The sequence below is a fragment of the Salvelinus fontinalis genome, chromosome 24 (genome assembly GCF_029448725.1).
Source record: "Salvelinus fontinalis isolate EN_2023a chromosome 24, ASM2944872v1, whole genome shotgun sequence".
Taxonomy (NCBI): domain Eukaryota; kingdom Metazoa; phylum Chordata; class Actinopteri; order Salmoniformes; family Salmonidae; genus Salvelinus; species Salvelinus fontinalis.
This window is the reverse complement of record NC_074688.1, coordinates 24,418,045-24,435,019: the sequence shown is the minus strand read 5'-3', so window position 1 is coordinate 24,435,019 and position 16,975 is coordinate 24,418,045. Positions and strand designations below refer to the sequence as shown.

The 16,975-nt window shown below is 47.0% G+C and overlaps 1 protein-coding gene across 3 annotated transcripts in view; it reads left to right on the top strand.

Annotated features, from left to right (window-relative positions):
* LOC129822196 (membrane-associated phosphatidylinositol transfer protein 3-like) overlaps positions 1-16,975 on the top strand; it is a 178,111-nt gene that overhangs the window by 24,675 nt on the left and 136,461 nt on the right. For 2 of the 3 annotated variants that reach the window (XM_055880265.1, XM_055880263.1), the window contains one exon: positions 11,435-11,542. In XM_055880265.1, the coding sequence (XP_055736240.1) occupies positions 11,435-11,542 (108 nt within the window). The remainder of the gene's footprint in view (positions 1-11,434; positions 11,543-16,975) is intronic. The other variant, XM_055880264.1, reaches the window with a different exon arrangement.

Genomic DNA, 16,975 nt, shown 5'->3' with positions numbered 1-16,975 from the left:
TATGCTAAAGAGATGACCCATAGGTTATGTCAAAAATGGCACCCTATTCACTATATAGTGAACTACTTTTGACCAGTGCTCACATGGCTCTGGTCAAAAGTAGTGCACTATGTAGGGAATAGGGTGACATTTGGAACACATCTGTGAACTCACTGAAGAGGCTGCCTGGCCGGCTCTCTTCTGGAGGTGTTTGGCTGCTCCTCTGTGTTCATCTGGCTTTCATATCATTCTTTCCATTCTACCCAGTGGTAAATTAATGCAAGTGGGCTTCACCAAGGTCCTGTAGGAATATTCATGATAGCCTCTAGAAAACTGAAACAATCATACTCTGTTTGTATAGCAAACCTATCTCAGATCTAGAGGTTTCAGACTGAATGAGGAGGCCCAATTGTGTCTGATTATAATGGTTTAAAGCCCTCAAACTCAACTCTGGACCTCATTGTTCATCTCTAATCAGGGACTGATTTAGACCTGGGACACCAGGTTTGGGTAATGAATTATCATGTAGAACAGAAACCCAGCATGCTTCGGACCTCCTGGGGTAAGAGTTGAATACCCCTTGTCTAAAGTATGCCTACAGTGCATCCCAAATCTCTGCCACCATTGTTTTCTAATCAGGTGGCGCCACTCCTACATGACGTCACTCCTACATGACGTCAGATGGAGACGTCATGCTATCTGACATAAAACAATGTCTCTGCCACAGTGTTCTCCGGCGAGGCTGCTCTACTGAGAGAAGATTGGTATGAGAATGGAAGATGTAGATTCCCCAATATGTTTCGCAAGAGAGATATATTTTCCAGTTGGCTTGGTATCTGCTTTGCAAGATTTACAACTATCTGAGAAGGCCTGAGTAGATATAGGACCCCTGATGAAACCAAACAAATTAAAGTTAATTTATTTATATTATTCATGATGTATGAATCAGTTTTAGTCTACGTTTATTGAGTATTCTCACTGAAGCACAGCGTTGACTAATGCTCATTCCATTCACTTTTTCATATGATAATGCAGCTTTGATAGGACTTGAATTTGAATAATAACAGTGTGTTAGAGTATGTAAAATCAAGATAGTGTAAATCAACTTGTCCTATAATATACATAAATTATTATTGGACTGTCTCATTTGATATACCTTCAATAGAATGTGGATTCTCCCATGTAATGCTTTGCCTCTGCGTGGCTGTGTCTGCCACTGTTTTGACTTAACGTGCTGTCACTAGGTCTCACCTCATCACCTCATCCCTTTAATGTATCTAAAGGAATAAACAAAGGCTCAGTGCTTGGCTCTCAGCTTTATGAAGATGGATTGGTGTCATAGACTTCGCTCTGATCGATAGAGAGATGCACCTTTTCCACCCTTTGCACACCAGACAACTTACATCTTCATACAACCCCCCCCCCCCTTTACCAATGACTCTGTATATTTCACAAGCTATGAAAATCTCCCATCATTCTGAGTGAGTGCTCTCCATTCCAGGTGGATGGTTATCTTGGCAAAGGGGAAATGCTGACTAACAGTCTCTCGACCATAGCATGGGTCAAGAGACAACAAACAATTAAACCAGTGGCATGGTGTCTGTTGGCTGTGTTTCAATTTCAAGTAAACTATCAAAATATAGAGAGTCGCACACTCCATATATAAACTCCCAATAATTTATTGGGTATTTACCAACGTTTTGAAGAAGCCACAGTGATGCCGAAACGTTGGTAAATACTCAATAAATTACTGGGAGTTTATATATGGAGTGTGCGACTCTCTATATTTTGATAGTTTACTTGAAATTGAAACACAGCCAACAGACACCATGCCACTGGTTTTCCATGTAATTGTTTGTTGTCTCTTGACCCATGCTATGGTCAAGAGACTGTTAGTCAGCATTTCTCATTTGCCAAGATAACCCATCCACCTGACAGGTGTATTATATCAAGAAGCTGATTAAACAGCATCATCATTACACACATTTCTAAAAACCTGTTTTTGCCTTGTCATTATTGGGTATTGTGTGTAGATTGATGAGGATTTTAAAAAATGTAATCCATTATAGAATAAGGCGGTAACGTAACAAAATTTGGAAAAAGTCAAGGGGTCTGAATACTTTCTGAATGCACTGTATAAGCTGGAAGTAGAAGCCTAAGTCGTTGTCCATTAGTTTACTCCAGTCAGAGGAGGGATGGTAGGGTAGGGGAACATAATAAATGAACATATATTAAAAACAATATATGCTGTATGTACTGTATTTACAAAAAAGTATATGGGGGATTGGAACTGATGCAGACAATTACATTGATGGAAGCCACAATCTGTCTGCAATCTATCTACCCCCTAAAAAAACACACAAAATAAATAACCATCATCGTACGCTGTAGCTAGGCTGCAGTGGGTATTTTTGTGCTGTCCTGTTTGCAACCATGATTTTTTAAATGTAATATAAAAAAATTGAACCTTTATTTAACTAGGCAACTTTAACTTTACAATGACGGCCTACACTGGCCAAATCTGGACGATGCCGGGACAATTGTGAGCCGCCCTATGTGTCTCCCAATCACGGCCGGTTGTGATACAGCCTGGATTCGAACCAGGGTGTCTGTAGTGACACCTCTAGCACTGAGATGTAGTGCCTTAGACCGCTGTGCTACACAGGAGCCATCGGGATGATGTTGGGATGATGTTGTTGACATAGTGATCATTGTCATCCAGAGTTTACATCCGTTCTGACTATATACCTCCTGCTGTACACAATCAATGTCTTCCTTTTCTTCTCTCCCTAACTCTCCGTGCTGTCTGGTTGAAGGACATTCCTGCATCCCTCCCACCCTCTTATTTCTCATCTAGGGCTGTCAGTTGTAGGGTAGTCTCATCCTTCATTCATTCCTTCTCTGAATCAGATGTTGATTTATTTTGTCTTTCCTTCTGGTCCTCTTGGTGCTGGGCTAGGGCAGTGGAGGCTTTTAGTTAGTCTTTGTTATCTGGTTCTGGCTGCTTGTATGTTTGATCTGTTTGCATAGCTGAAATCTTCTTTCCTCTGCTCGGAGCACCATGCTTTCTGTTGTGTTCTTCTCTCTACTTTAAACATGTCTCAACCTCACAGTCGTTGTGTTCTTCTCTCTACTTTAAACATGATTCCACCTCACAGTCGTTGTGTGCTTCTCTCTACTTTAAACACGTTTCCACCTCAGTCGTTGTGTTCTTCTCTCTACTTTAAACATGATTCCACCTCACAGTCGTTCTGTTCTTCTCTCTACTTTAAACATGATTCCACCTCACAGTGGTTGTGTTCTTCTCTCTACTTTAAACATGATTCCACCTCACAGTCGTTGTGTTCTTCTCTCTACTTTAAACATGATTCCACCTCACAGTCGTTGTGTGCTTCTCTCTACTTTAAACACGTTTCCACCTCAGTCGTTGTGTTCTTCTCTCTACTTTAAACATGATTCCACCTCACAGTCGTTCTGTTCTTCTCTCTACTTTAAACATGTTTCCACCTCACAGTCGTTGTGTTCTTCTCTCTACTTTAAATGTTTCCACCTCACAGTCGTTGTGTTCTTCTCTCTATTTTAAACATGATTCCACCTCACAGTCGTTGTGTTCTTCTCTCTACTTTAAACATGATTCCACCTCACAGTCGTTGTGTTCTTCTCTCTACTTTAAACATGTTTCACACCTCACAGTCGTTGTGTTCTTCTCTCTACTTTAAACATGTTTCACACCTCACAGTCGTTGTGTTCTTCTCTCTACTTTAAACATGATTCCACCTCACAGTCGTTGTGTTCTTCTCTCTACTTTAAACATGATTCCACCTCACAGTCGTTGTGTTCTTCTCTCTACTTTAAACATGTTTCACACCTCACAGTCGTTGTGTTCTTCTCTCTACTTTAAACATGTTTCACACCTCACAGTCGTTGTATTCTTCTCTCTACTTTAAACATGTTTCACACCTCACAGTCGTTGTGTTCTTCTCTCTATTTTAAACATGATTCCACCTCACAGTCGTTGTGTTCTTCTCTCTACTTTAAACATGATTCCACCTCACAGTCGTTGTGTTCTTCTCTCTATTTTAAACATGATTCCACCTCACAGTCGTTGTGTTCTTCTCTCTACTTTAAACATGTTTCACACCTCACAGTCGTTGTGTTCTTCTCTCTACTTTAAACATGTTTCACACCTCACAGTCGTTGTGTTCTTCTCTCTATTTTAAACATGATTCCACCTCACAGTCGTTGTGTTCTTCTCTCTACTTTAAACATGATTCCACCTCACAGTCGTTGTGTTCTTCTCTCTACTTTAAACATGATTCCACCTCACAGTCGTTGTGTTCTTCTCTCTACTTTAAACATGATTCCACCTCACAGTCGTTGTGTTCTTCTCTCTACTTTAAACATGTTTCCATCTCACAGTTGTGTTCTTCCGTTGTGGCTGTAAGCTGCTCTCATCAGCGCTGCTCTCTGGGAAATAACTCTTCCTGTCTTAACTCTGGCCTTTCTCAACTCCTGCAGGGTGTTGTTGGGATCTGAATGCTGAAATGTGTGTGTATGTTTTGTCTGCATCTACACATGTTAATGTACAGTATTTGCATACCTATGTAAATTTGTTTGAAATGCATCTACACATGTTTGTGTATTTGCATGTGTGTGTTGACAGAGAAAGACAGAGAAAGAAAGAGAAGGAAGATAAAGGGCTGAAGAGACAGACAGTGACCAGTAGGCCTCCCAGTGTGATCGTAGTGGACAGGCCTGGCAGAACAGTGTCACAGACACTCTGAGATGCCAAGCATGTACGAGTGTGTGTGTGTGAGAGAGCGAGAGAGAGAGCAGTGTATTGGACATGGTGTGTCACTCTGTCTCTATAAGCCAGCCCATGAAGGACTACCATCTGACCATGGTACTGTGACTGCAGCAGCCCAGAGCGACCGTCACAGCAGACAACCACTCTGACCATGGTACTGTGACTGCAGCAGCCCGGAGCGACCATCACAGCAGACAACCACTCTGACCATGGTACTGTGACTGCAGCAGCCCAGAGCGACCGTCACAGCAGACAACCACTCTGACCATGGTACTGTGACTGCAGCAGCCCAGAGCGACCGTCACAGCAGACAACCACTCTGACCATGGTACTGTGACTGCAGCAGCCCGGAGCGACCATCACAGCAGACAACCACTCTGACCATGGTACTGTGACTGCAGCAGCCCAGAGCGACCGTCACAGCAGACAACCACTCTGACCATGGTACTGTGACTGCAGCAGCCCAGAGCAACCGTCACAGCAGACAACCACTCTGACCATGGTACTGTGACTGCAGCAGCCCAGAGCGACTGTCACAGCAGACAACCACTCTGACCATGGTACTGTGACTGCAGCAGCCCAGAGTGACCGTCACAGCAGACAACCACTCTGACCATGGTACTGTGACTGCAGCAGCCCAGAGCGACCGTCACAGCAGACAACCACTCTGACCATGGTACTGTGACTGCAGCAGCCCGGAGCGACCGTCACACCAGACAACCACTCTGACCATGGTACTGTGACTGCAGCAGCCCGGAGCGACCGTCACAGCAGACAACCACTCTGACCATGGTACTGTGACTGCAGCAGCCCGGAGCGACCGTCACAGCAGACAACCACTCTGACCATGGTACTGTGACTGCAGCAGCCCGGAGCGACCGTCACAGCAGACAACCACTCTGACCATGGTACTGTGACTGCAGCAGCCCAGAGCGACCGTCACAGCAGACAACCACTCTGACTATGGTACTGTGACTGCAGCAGCCCAGAGCGACCGTCAAAGCAGACAACCACTCTGACCATGGTACTGTGACTGCAGCAGCCCAGAGCGACCGTCACAGCAGACAACCACTCTGACCATGGTACTGTGACTGCAGCAGCCCAGAGTGACCGTCACAGCAGACAGCCACTCTGACCATGGTACTGTGACTGCAGCAGCCCGTAGCGACCATCACAGCAGACAACCACTCTGACCATGGTACTGTGACTGCAGCAGCCCAGAGCGACCGTCACAGCAGACAACCACTCTGACCATGGTACTGTGACTGCAGCAGCCCAGAGCGACCGTCACAGCAGACAACCACTCTGACCATGGTACTGTGACTGCAGCAGCCCAGAGCGACCGTCACAGCAGACAACCACTCTGACCATGGTCCTGTGACTGCAGCAGCCCAGAGCAACCATGGCTCATGCTCATCATTAGCACATCACGCTGTCGCTTCAACTGGCTCTGATGACGGTCCAATGGGAGTCTGTTAATCCTCTGATTGGTAGTTACACACCGTGTGTCACTGATGTAGTCTCTTTCCACACCTGCTGTGGCTGGGTTAGGTTAAACTAGGGGAAATGTAGCACAGGACAGAAATAAACTGTATGGAAATGTCTGTATTGACAGAATCAAATATGGAATGTTTTTGTGGCAACTGTTCATCTAACCCCACTCTCTGTGTATCTGTGTCCCAGTAGATTCTATCTGCTGTCCCTGTGTGTCTGTGTGTCCCAGCAGACAGATTGTAACCCTCCTCCCTGTGTGTCTGTGTGTCCCAGCAGACAGATTGTAACCCTCCTCCCTGTGTGTCTGTGTGTCCCAGCAGACAGATTGTAACCCTCCTCCCTGTGTGTCTGTGTGTCCCAGCAGACAGATTGTAACCCTCCTCCCTGTGTGTCTTTGTGTTCCAGCAGACAGATTGTAACCCTCCTCCCTGTGTGTCTGTGTGTCCCAGCAGACAGATTGTAACCCTCCTCCCTGTGTGTCTTTGTGTCCCAGCAGACAGATTGTAACCCTCCTCCCTGTGTGTCTGTGTGTCCCAGCAGACAGATTGTAACCCTCCTCCCTGTGTGTCTGTGTCCCAGCAGACAGATTGTAACCCTCCTCCCTGTGTGTCTGTGTCCCAGCAGACAGATTGTAACCCTCCTCCCTGTGTGTCTGTGTGTTCCAGCAGACAGATTGTAACCCTCCTCCCTGTGTGTCTTTGTGTTCCAGCAGACAGATTGTAACCCTCCTCCCTGTGTGTCTGTGTGTCCCAGCAGACAGATTGTAACCCTCCTCCCTGTGTGTCTTTGTGTCCCAGCAGACAGATTGTAACCCTCCTCCCTGTGTGTCTGTGTGTCCCAGCAGACAGATTGTAACCCTCCTCCCTGTGTGTCTGTGTCCCAGCAGACAGATTGTAACCCTCCTCCCTGTGTGTCTGTGTCCCAGCAGACAGATTGTAACCCTCCTCCCTGTGTGTCTGTGTCCCAGCAGACAGATTGTAACCCTCCTCCCTATGTGTCTGTGTCCCAGCAGACAGATTGTAACCCTCCTCCCTGTGTGTCTGTGTGTCCCAGCAGACAGATTGTAACCCTCCTCCCTGTGTGTCTTTGTGTCCCAGCAGACAGATTGTAACCCTCCTCCCTGTGTGTCTGTGTGTCCCAGCAGACAGATTGTAACCCTCCTCCCTGTGTGTCTTTGTGTTCCAGCAGACAGATTGTAACCCTCCTCCCTGTGTGTCTGTGTCCCAGCAGACAGATTGTAACCCTCCTCCCTGTGTGTCTTTGTGTTCCAGCAGACAGATTGTAACCCTTCTTCCTGTGTGTCTGTGTGTCCCAGCAGACAGATTGTAACCCTCCTCCCTGTGTGTCTTTGTGTTCCAGCAGACAGATTGTAACCCTTCTTCCTGTGTGTCTGTGTGTCCCAGCAGACAGATTGTAACCCTCCTCCCTGTGTGTCTGTGTGTCCCAGCAGACAGATTGTAACCCTCCTCCCTGTGTGTCTGTGTGTCCCAGCAGACAGATTGTAACCCTCCTCCCTGTGTGTCTGTGTCCCAGCAGACAGATTGTAACCCTCCTCCCTGTGTGTCTTTGTGTTCCAGCAGACGGATTGTAACCCTCCTCCCTGTGTGTCTGTGTCCCAGCAGACAGATTGTAACCCTCCTCCCTGTGTGTCTTTGTGTTCCCGCAGACAGATTGTAACCCTCCTCCCTGTGTGTCTGTGTGTTCCAGCAGACAGATTGTAACCCTCCTCCCTGTGTGTCTGTGTGTCCCAGCAGACAGATTGTAACCCTCCTCCCTGTGTGTCTGTGTCCCAGCAGACAGATTGTAACCCTCCTCCCTGTGTGTCTGTGTGTCTCAGCAGACAGATTGTAACCCTCCTCCCTGTGTGTCTTTGTGTTCCAGCAGACAGATTGTAACCCTCCTCCCTGTGTGTCTGTGTGTCCCAGCAGACAGATTGTAACCCTCCTCCCTGTGTGTCTGTGTCCCAGCAGACAGATTGTAACCTTTCTCCCTGTGTGTCTGTGTCCCAGCAGACAGATTGTAACCCTCCTCCCTGTGTGTCTGTGTCCCAGCAGACAGATTGTAACCCTCCTCCCTGTGTGTCTGTGTGTCCCAGCAGACAGATTGTAACCCTCCTCCCTGTGTGTCTTTGTGTCCCAGCAGACAGATTGTAACCCTCCTCCCTGTGTGTCTGTGTGTCCCAGCAGACAGATTGTAACCCTCCTCCCTGTGTGTCTGTGTCCCAGCAGACAGATTGTAACCCTCCTCCCTGTGTGTCTTTGTGTTCCAGCAGACAGATTGTAACCCTCCTCCCTGTGTGTCTGTGTCCCAGCAGACAGATTGTAACCCTCCTCCCTGTGTGTCTGTGTCCCAGCAGACAGATTGTAACCCTCCTCCCTGTGTGTCTGTGTCCCAGCAGACAGATTGTAACCCTCCTCCCTGTGTGTCTTTGTGTTCCCGCAGACAGATTGTAACCCTCCTCCCTGTGTGTCTTTGTGTTCCAGCAGACAGATTGTAACCCTCCTCCCTGTGTGTCTGTGTGTCCCAGCAGACAGATTGTAACCCTCCTCCCTGTGTGTCTGTGTCCCAGCAGACAGATTGTAACCTTTCTCCCTGTGTGTCCCAGCAGACAGATTGTAACCCTCCTCCCTGTGTGTCTGTGTGTCTCAGCAGACAGATTGTAACCCTCCTCCCTGTGTGTCTTTGTGTCCCAGCAGACAGATTGTAACCCTCCTCCCTGTGTGTCTGTGTGTCCCAGCAGACAGATTGTAACCCTCCTCCCTGTGTGTCTGTGTCCCAGCAGACAGATTGTAACCTTTCTCCCTGTGTGTCCCAGCAGGCAGATTGTAACCCTCCTCCCTGTGTGTCTGTGTGTCCCAGCAGACAGATTGTAACCCTCCTCCCTGTGTGTCTGTGTGTCCCAGCAGACAGATTGTAACCCTCCTCCCTGTGTGTCTGTGTCCCAGCAGACAGATTGTAACCCTCCTCCCTGTGTGTCTTTGTGTTCCAGCAGACAGATTGTAACCCTCCTCCCTGTGTGTCTGTGTCCCAGCAGACAGATTGTAACCCTCCTCCCTGTGTGTCTGTGTGTCCCAGCAGACAGATTGTAACCCTCCTCCCTGTGTGTCTGTGTCCCAGCAGACAGATTGTAACCCTCCTCCCTGTGTGTCTATGTGTCCCAGCAGACAGATTGTAACCCTCCTCCCTGTGTGTCTGTGTGTCCCAGCAGACAGATTGTAACCCTCCTCCCTGTGTGTCTTTTTGTTCCAGCAGACAGATTGTAACCCTCCTCCCTGTGTGTCTGTGTGTCCCAGCAGACAGATTGTAACCCTCCTCCCTGTGTGTCTTTGTGTTCCAGCAGACAGATTGTAACCCTCCTCCCTGTGTGTCTGTGTGTCCCAGCAGACAGATTGTAACCCTCCTCCCTGTGTGTCTGTGTGTCCCAGCAGACAGATTGTAACCCTCCTCCCTGTGTGTCTGTGTCCCAGCAGACAGATTGTAACCCTCCTCCCTGTGTGTCTGTGTGTCCCAGCAGACAGATTGTAACCCTCCTCCCTGTGTGTCTGTGTCCCAGCAGACAGATTGTAACCCTCCTCCCTGTGTGTCTGTGTCCCAGCAGACAGATTGTAACCCTCCTTCCTGTGTGTCTTTGTGTTCCAGCAGACAGATTGTAACCCTCCTCCCTGTGTGTCTGTGTGTCCCAGCAGACAGATTGTAACCCTCCTCCCTGTGTGTCTGTGTCCCAGCAGACAGATTGTAACCTTTCTCCCTGTGTGTCTGTGTCCCAGCAGACAGATTGTAACCCTCCTCCCTGTGTGTCTTTGTGTTCCAGCAGACAGATTGTAACCCTCCTCCCTGTGTGTCTGTGTGTCCCGCAGACAGATTGTAACCCTCCTCCCTGTGTGTCTGTGTCCCAGCAGACAGATTGTAACCCTCCTCCCTGTGTGTCTGTGTGTTCCAGCAGACAGATTGTAACCCTCCTCCCTGTGTGTCTGTGTGTTCCAGCAGACAGATTGTAACCCTCCTCCCTGTGTGTCTTTGTGTTCCAGCAGACAGATTGTAACCCTCCTCCCTGTGTGTCTTTGTGTTCCAGCAGACAGATTGTAACCCTCCTCCCTATGTGTCTTTGTGTCCCAGCAGACAGATTGTAACCCTCCTCCCTGTGTGTCTGTGTGTCCCAGCAGACAGATTGTAACCCTCCTCCCTGTGTGTCTTTGTGTTCCAGCAGACAGATTGTAACCCTCCTCCCTGTGTGTCTTTGTGTTCCAGCAGACAGATTGTAACCCTCCTCCCTATGTGTCTTTGTGTTCCAGCAGACAGATTGTAACCCTCCTCCCTGTGTGTCTGTGTCCCAGCAGACAGATTGTAACCTTTCTCCCTGTGTGTCTGTGTCCCAGCAGACAGATTGTAACCCTCCTCCCTGTGTGTCTTTGTGTTCCCGCAGACAGATTGTAACCCTCCTCCCTGTGTGTCTGTGTGTTCCAGCAGACAGATTGTAACCCTCCTCCCTGTGTGTCTGTGTGTCCCAGCAGACAGATTGTAACCCTCCTCCCTGTGTGTCTTTGTGTTCCAGCAGACAGATTGTAACCCTCCTCCCTGTGTGTCTGTGTCCCAGCAGACAGATTGCAACCCTCCTCCCTGTGTGTCTGTGTCCCAGCAGACAGATTGTAACCCTCCTCCCTGTGTGTCTGTGTCCCAGCAGACAGATTGTAACCCTCCTCCCTGTGTGTCTGTGTGTCCCCGCAGACAGATTGTAACCCTCCTCCCTGTGTGTCTGTGTCCCAGCAGACAGATTGTAACCCTCCTCCCTGTGTGTCTGTGTCCCAGCAGACAGATTGTAACCCTCCTCCCCGTGTGTCTTTGTGTTCCAGCAGACAGATTGTAACCCTCCTCCCTGTGTGTCTTTGTGTTCCAGCAGACAGATTGTAACCCTCCTCCCTGTGTGTCTGTGTCCCAGCAGACAGATTGTAACCCTCCTCCCTGTGTGTCTTTGTGTTCCAGCAGACAGATTGTAACCCTCCTCCCTGTGTGTCTGTGTCCCAGCAGACAGATTGTAACCCTCCTCCCTGTGTGTATTTGTGTTCCAGCAGACAGATTGTAACCCTCCTTCCTGTGTGTCTGTGTGTCCCAGCAGACAGATTGTAACCCTCCTCCCTGTGTGTCTTTGTGTTCCAGCAGATGTCCTGGATGGGAAGAGTGCCATCCTCCTGGGGATGAGTCAGTGGAACTCCAACGACCTGGTGGAGCAGATCGAGACCCTGGGACACATGGACCAATCACAAGGTATGTTACACGCAGGGTATACTGGGGGCATGAGAGGGCTCTATCTCCTATTGTAGTGCTGCGGAGCTGCTCGCTCTCTAAGACATACATGCACGCTCTAACACAAAAAAGCGCAAACTCACATGTACACATTCACACTGTTTTGTGCAGTTAACAAAGAATTTCACACAACAAAACACAAATTAGGCCTTTGAATCATTCAAATTAAAATAAATTCAAACATCCATTTATGTGTTTGTACATTCGGTTAGTTTAACAGAAATCAGACAGGGCTTGATGCTCTGCTGCATGTATTGATTTGTAAAATTAGAATTTACCTCCTTGTTATCAGTCAATACAATCTCCCACAAACAATTTAGTTTGTTCTTACGGTTGATTTTTGTTTAATTTATTTTTATTTATTTAATCTCAGTGCTCTGATTTGCAAACCCCAGGGATTTATTTAGTCTTAAGTAACTCCCTCTCTTGGTTATTATTTTGGTCTTTGAAGATTGACAGGCCCTTTTCTATAGGGAAATCCATGCATGCCTACTGGAAGCAGCTACAGTAATTCAACTACCTTCTCTGAAAATTACCAGTTTACCAGCTCAGTTTAGAGACTGCAACGAAAACAGCGGCTCAAAACAGATGACTCACTGAGCCACCCAGTTAATAAGCCCTGTCTATAGTCTTAGGACGCATCCCATACGGCACCCTATTCCCTTTGAAGTACACTACTTTTGACCAGATCCCTATTGCCCCTGGTCAAAACTAGTGCATTACATAAGGAACAGTGTGCTTTTTGGGATACAACTCGAGTGTTTAACCCCAACAGCCAATGAAAATCCAGCAGAATTTCTCTATTGGGCAAGACAATGGGGAATTAAGAAAATGAGGTCTTAAGCAGTCCTTACAGAGTGATGAAGAAGCAATCACTGGGCCATGCATCATGCCTGCTAGTTTCTCCCTCTCTTTCTCCCATGCCACCATATAGAAATCCCCTAATTTCTGGCTGGCCCCAGTCCTTGTGCGCACTGTGCAGGGGGGAAGGGTGGGGGGGACTTCACTTGCCAAAATATGCACATCAAACATCTCCAAAACATTGTTAGATGAAGGAGAGATGGGTATCAATGTTAAATATTTGGGGATTGTTTCCTGTATTCCTGCTGAATACAGACATTATTATACTTTCTTTCGAGTTTATGCAGTCGCGATTTTAACATGTAAATCTTGGTGGGGCAAAAAAAAAAGTGGGATGCATGCCAGCAAAGCCACTACACAACACTAAACATTACATTAATTGCACTATAACGGTGACAAACGGTGCCCACAAACTTTTAGGGCCTTACATAAAGCTGTCCCAACAGCAGTTTCAACATCTTACCACTTCTACACCTGGCTATCAGCGGAGCTTTGTCTGGCAGCGAAACAGTTAATTCAACCTCATTTACTGCCTTTAAAAAAAAACATGTCTGACTTGCTTAATTAAACAAATGTTGTTTCTAATGACAATTAAGATGTACAGACTATGCCATAAAGGGATGACAAGCGGATAAGAGGCAATCCGTTATTTCGATCAAGACATTAATGAGCGAGCTAGGACGGACGTAGTCAATATAACTATTTGTTTAGCACTTTTGAAAAGTACAGGGACAGAATTCAGAACATGGGCCGTTCTTACAGTGTTCTCCCTGTACACCAAGTCAGAACCGTAGGATAAATAAAGGGGGCATATAAGCAGACAATGAAAGCTTTTACAATATTCAATGATTACATTTTTCTAAAACAGCTTATAGGCTAAATGTGTACCACCAAGTCAGAACAGTAGGCGGCATTAAGATGGGGAAATATACCACATTATTAGGGTGAGGCACATGGGCTACTAACAGCATACTACACAACATACACTTAGTATTACTTTCTTAGCTACAGTATACATATCTCCCTGGCATATTACATCATGTATGCAGCAGCAGCACTACGACCAGGAATACGAATTTCCCGAAGCGGATCCTTTGTTTGAACCACCCAAGGCATTCAAACTGATTCCAGAGGCTGACCCAAAACAATGTCGACGCAGAAGAGGTAAACGGAGCGGTCTTCTGGTCAGACTTTGAGGGCGCGCACACCACGCACCGCTTCTGAGTATATTACTCGCTAATGTCCAGTCTCTAGATAACAAGGTAGACGAAATTTGGGCAAGGGTTGCTTTCCAAAGAGACATCCTGGATTGTATACTCTGTTTCACGGAAACATGGCTCTCTGGGGACATGCAGTCGGAGTCGGTATAGCCACCTGGATTCTTTGTGCGTCGCGTCGACGGGAATAAACATCTCTCCGGGAAGAAGAAGGGTGGGGGTGTATGTTTCATGATTAATTCATGGTGTAATTGTAACAACATACAGGAACTCAAGTCCTTCTGTTCACCTGACATAGAATTCCTTACCATCAAATGCCGACAGTATTTTCTCCCAAGAGAATTCTCGTCGGTTATTGTCACAGCCATGTATATCTCCCCTTAAGCCGATACCACGACGGCACTCAAGGAACACCACTGGACTCTATGCAAACTGGAAACCATATATCCTGAGGCTTCATTTATTGTAGCTGGGGATTTTAACAAAGCAAACTTGAAAGCAAGGCTACCTAAATTCTATCAGCATATGGATCGTAGTACCCGGGCTGGCAAAATACTGGATCACTGCTACTCTTACTTCCGCGATGCATACAAGGCCCTTCCCCACCCTCCTTTCGGCAAATCTGACCACGACTCCATTTGGCTTCTCCCCTCCTATAGGCAGACCCTCAAACAGGATGCACCAGTGACAAGGACCATTCAACACTGGTCTGACCAATTGGAATCCACCCTTCAAGATTGTTTTGATCACGCAGACTGGGACATGTTCCGGGTAGCCTCAGAGAATAATATAGATTCATACGCTGATTCGGTGAGTGAGTTTATAAGGAAGTGCATAGGAGATGTTGTACCCACTGTGACTATTAAAACCTACCCTAACCAGAAACCGTGGATAGATGGCGGCATTGGCGCAAAACTGAAAACGAGAAACAACGCAGTTAACCATGAAAAAGAAAACCGGGAATATGTTTGAATACAAACAGTGTAGTTATTCCCTCCGCAAGGCAATCAAACAAGTGAAATGTCAGTAGGGACAAAGTGGAGTCACAATTCAATGACTCGGACAGGAGACAATCACGGAATACAAAAAGAAAATCAGTCACGTCACAGACACCGACGCCTTCCTTCCAGACAAACTAAACACCTTTTTTGCCCGATTTGAGTATAACACAGTGCCACTGACGTGGCCCACTACCAAGGACTGAGGGCTCTCCTTCTCCGGGGCCGATGTGAGTAAGACATTTAGACGTGTTAACCCTTGCAAGGCTGCCGGCCCAGACGGCATCCCTAGCCATGGCCTCAGAGCATGCGCAGACCAGCTGGCTGGTGTGTTTACGGACATATTCAATCTCTCCCTATCCCAGTCTGCTGTCCCCACATGCTTCAAGATGACCACCATTGTTACTGTACCCAACAAGGCACTCACTTCTGTCATCATGAAGTGCTTTGAGAGGCTAGTCAAGGATCCTATCACCTCCACCTTACCTGTCACCCTAGACCCACTGTAATTTGCATACTGCCCCAATAGGTCCACAGATGATGCAATCGCCATCACACTGCACACTGCCCTATCCCATCTGGACAAGAGGAATACCAATGTAAGAATGCTGTTCATTGACTACAGCTCAGCATTCAACACCATAGTACCCTCCAAGCTCATAATTAAGCTTGAGGCCCTGGGTCTCTACCCTGCCCTGTGCGAATAGGTCCTGGACTTCCTGAACGGCCGCCCACAGGTGGTGAAGGTAGGAAACAACACCTCCACTTCGCTGATCCTCAACACTGGGGTCCCACAAGTGCGGTCAGCCCCCTCCTGTACTCCCTGTTCACCCATGACTGCGTGGCCATGCACGCCTCCAACTCGATCATCAAATTTGACAACACAACAGTAGTAGGCTTGATCACCAACAATAACGAGACAACCTTTCGGGAAGAGGTGAGGGCACTCAGAGTGTGGTGTCAGGAAAACAACCTCTCACTCAACGTCAACAAAACAAAGGAGATGATCGTGGACTTCAGGAAACAGCAGACGGAGCACACCCCTATCCACATCGACGGGACAGCAGTGGAGAAGGTGGCAAGTTTTAAGTTCCTCAGTGTACTCATCACGGACAAACTGAAATGGTCCACTCACACAGACGAAGGCGCAACAGCGCTGATGAGCGCCGATATGTTTTATCTGTAATTTCTCTTCATTATTTCTCTTCATAAGAAAAGGATTAAAAAGCATTTGCCAGTAGATTGTCAACTTGATTCGTGAAGATGACTGCTAGCTAAGATTTTGAAAGTATGATGTTGACATGATCAGTCCAATCAAGGCTACTGTAATTTTATCTGTGGCCAATGACCTTGAAGCCTTCTTGGATGGGCACTTCTAATGTAACTCTATGGCAGCACCCAAGGGGCTTGAATTTTCAAGTTCTACCCTTAGACTTGGTGGTGACGAGTGTCCCCACGAGTGACAGAACACTGAGCTAATCATGCCACAACTAGAGAACATTACCAACACCTACGCTCCGTATTTTCCACTGGCTGCCCCACCATGTGACTTTATTAACTCAATGTTAATATATATATATATATATATATATATATATATATTTTACATTGTTTGCAAACTGATATGTGACACGTATTAATGCCAAAATAACATGCAAGTTGTAATGCCCGGGGTGTAGTGGATGAAGGAGTCAGACGCAGGAGACAGAGAGTTCAGAGTAGCGTTCCAATTTAATTCCCAACACGGGTGAAACACGGCGCTACTCTAAAAGTAATGCTCCACCACATAAAGTGAGAACACGAAATCACAAGACACAACGTACAAGAACCGTGACACACAAGAATGTACTAACTGTACACACAACAATCCCGCACACCCAGCAGGCTGGGCTGCTGGGTAATAAAGCCCCACTAATCACCCTAACCACAAACAGGTGTAACCACTAAACAAAAAGGGAGGGGGAGGAAAAGTCAGTAGCAGCTAGTAGGCCGGTGAGGGGAGCCACCTTCGGTGGGAGTCGTTACACAAGCCTGCCCCACCTGCCCTGAATGACGGGTCGCCACTGGTTTTTCGAGACATACAACCATCACTATTACTAATTACAGCACATGAATTATACATGATAAATCAAAGGATGTGAATCTTGTCAGCACTTCAGAGCTGAAGTTAGTGAGTGAGTTTTGAAGTCTGAGGAAGGATCAAAGTCAGATAGTCCACATTCACAGATATTGCAGTCTCTTCATTAGTTTTCTGTTCTCTAAGGCTTCACTGAGAAAACCTTCATTGCCAGCTCAAGGTTTACTGATTGATCTCGCTG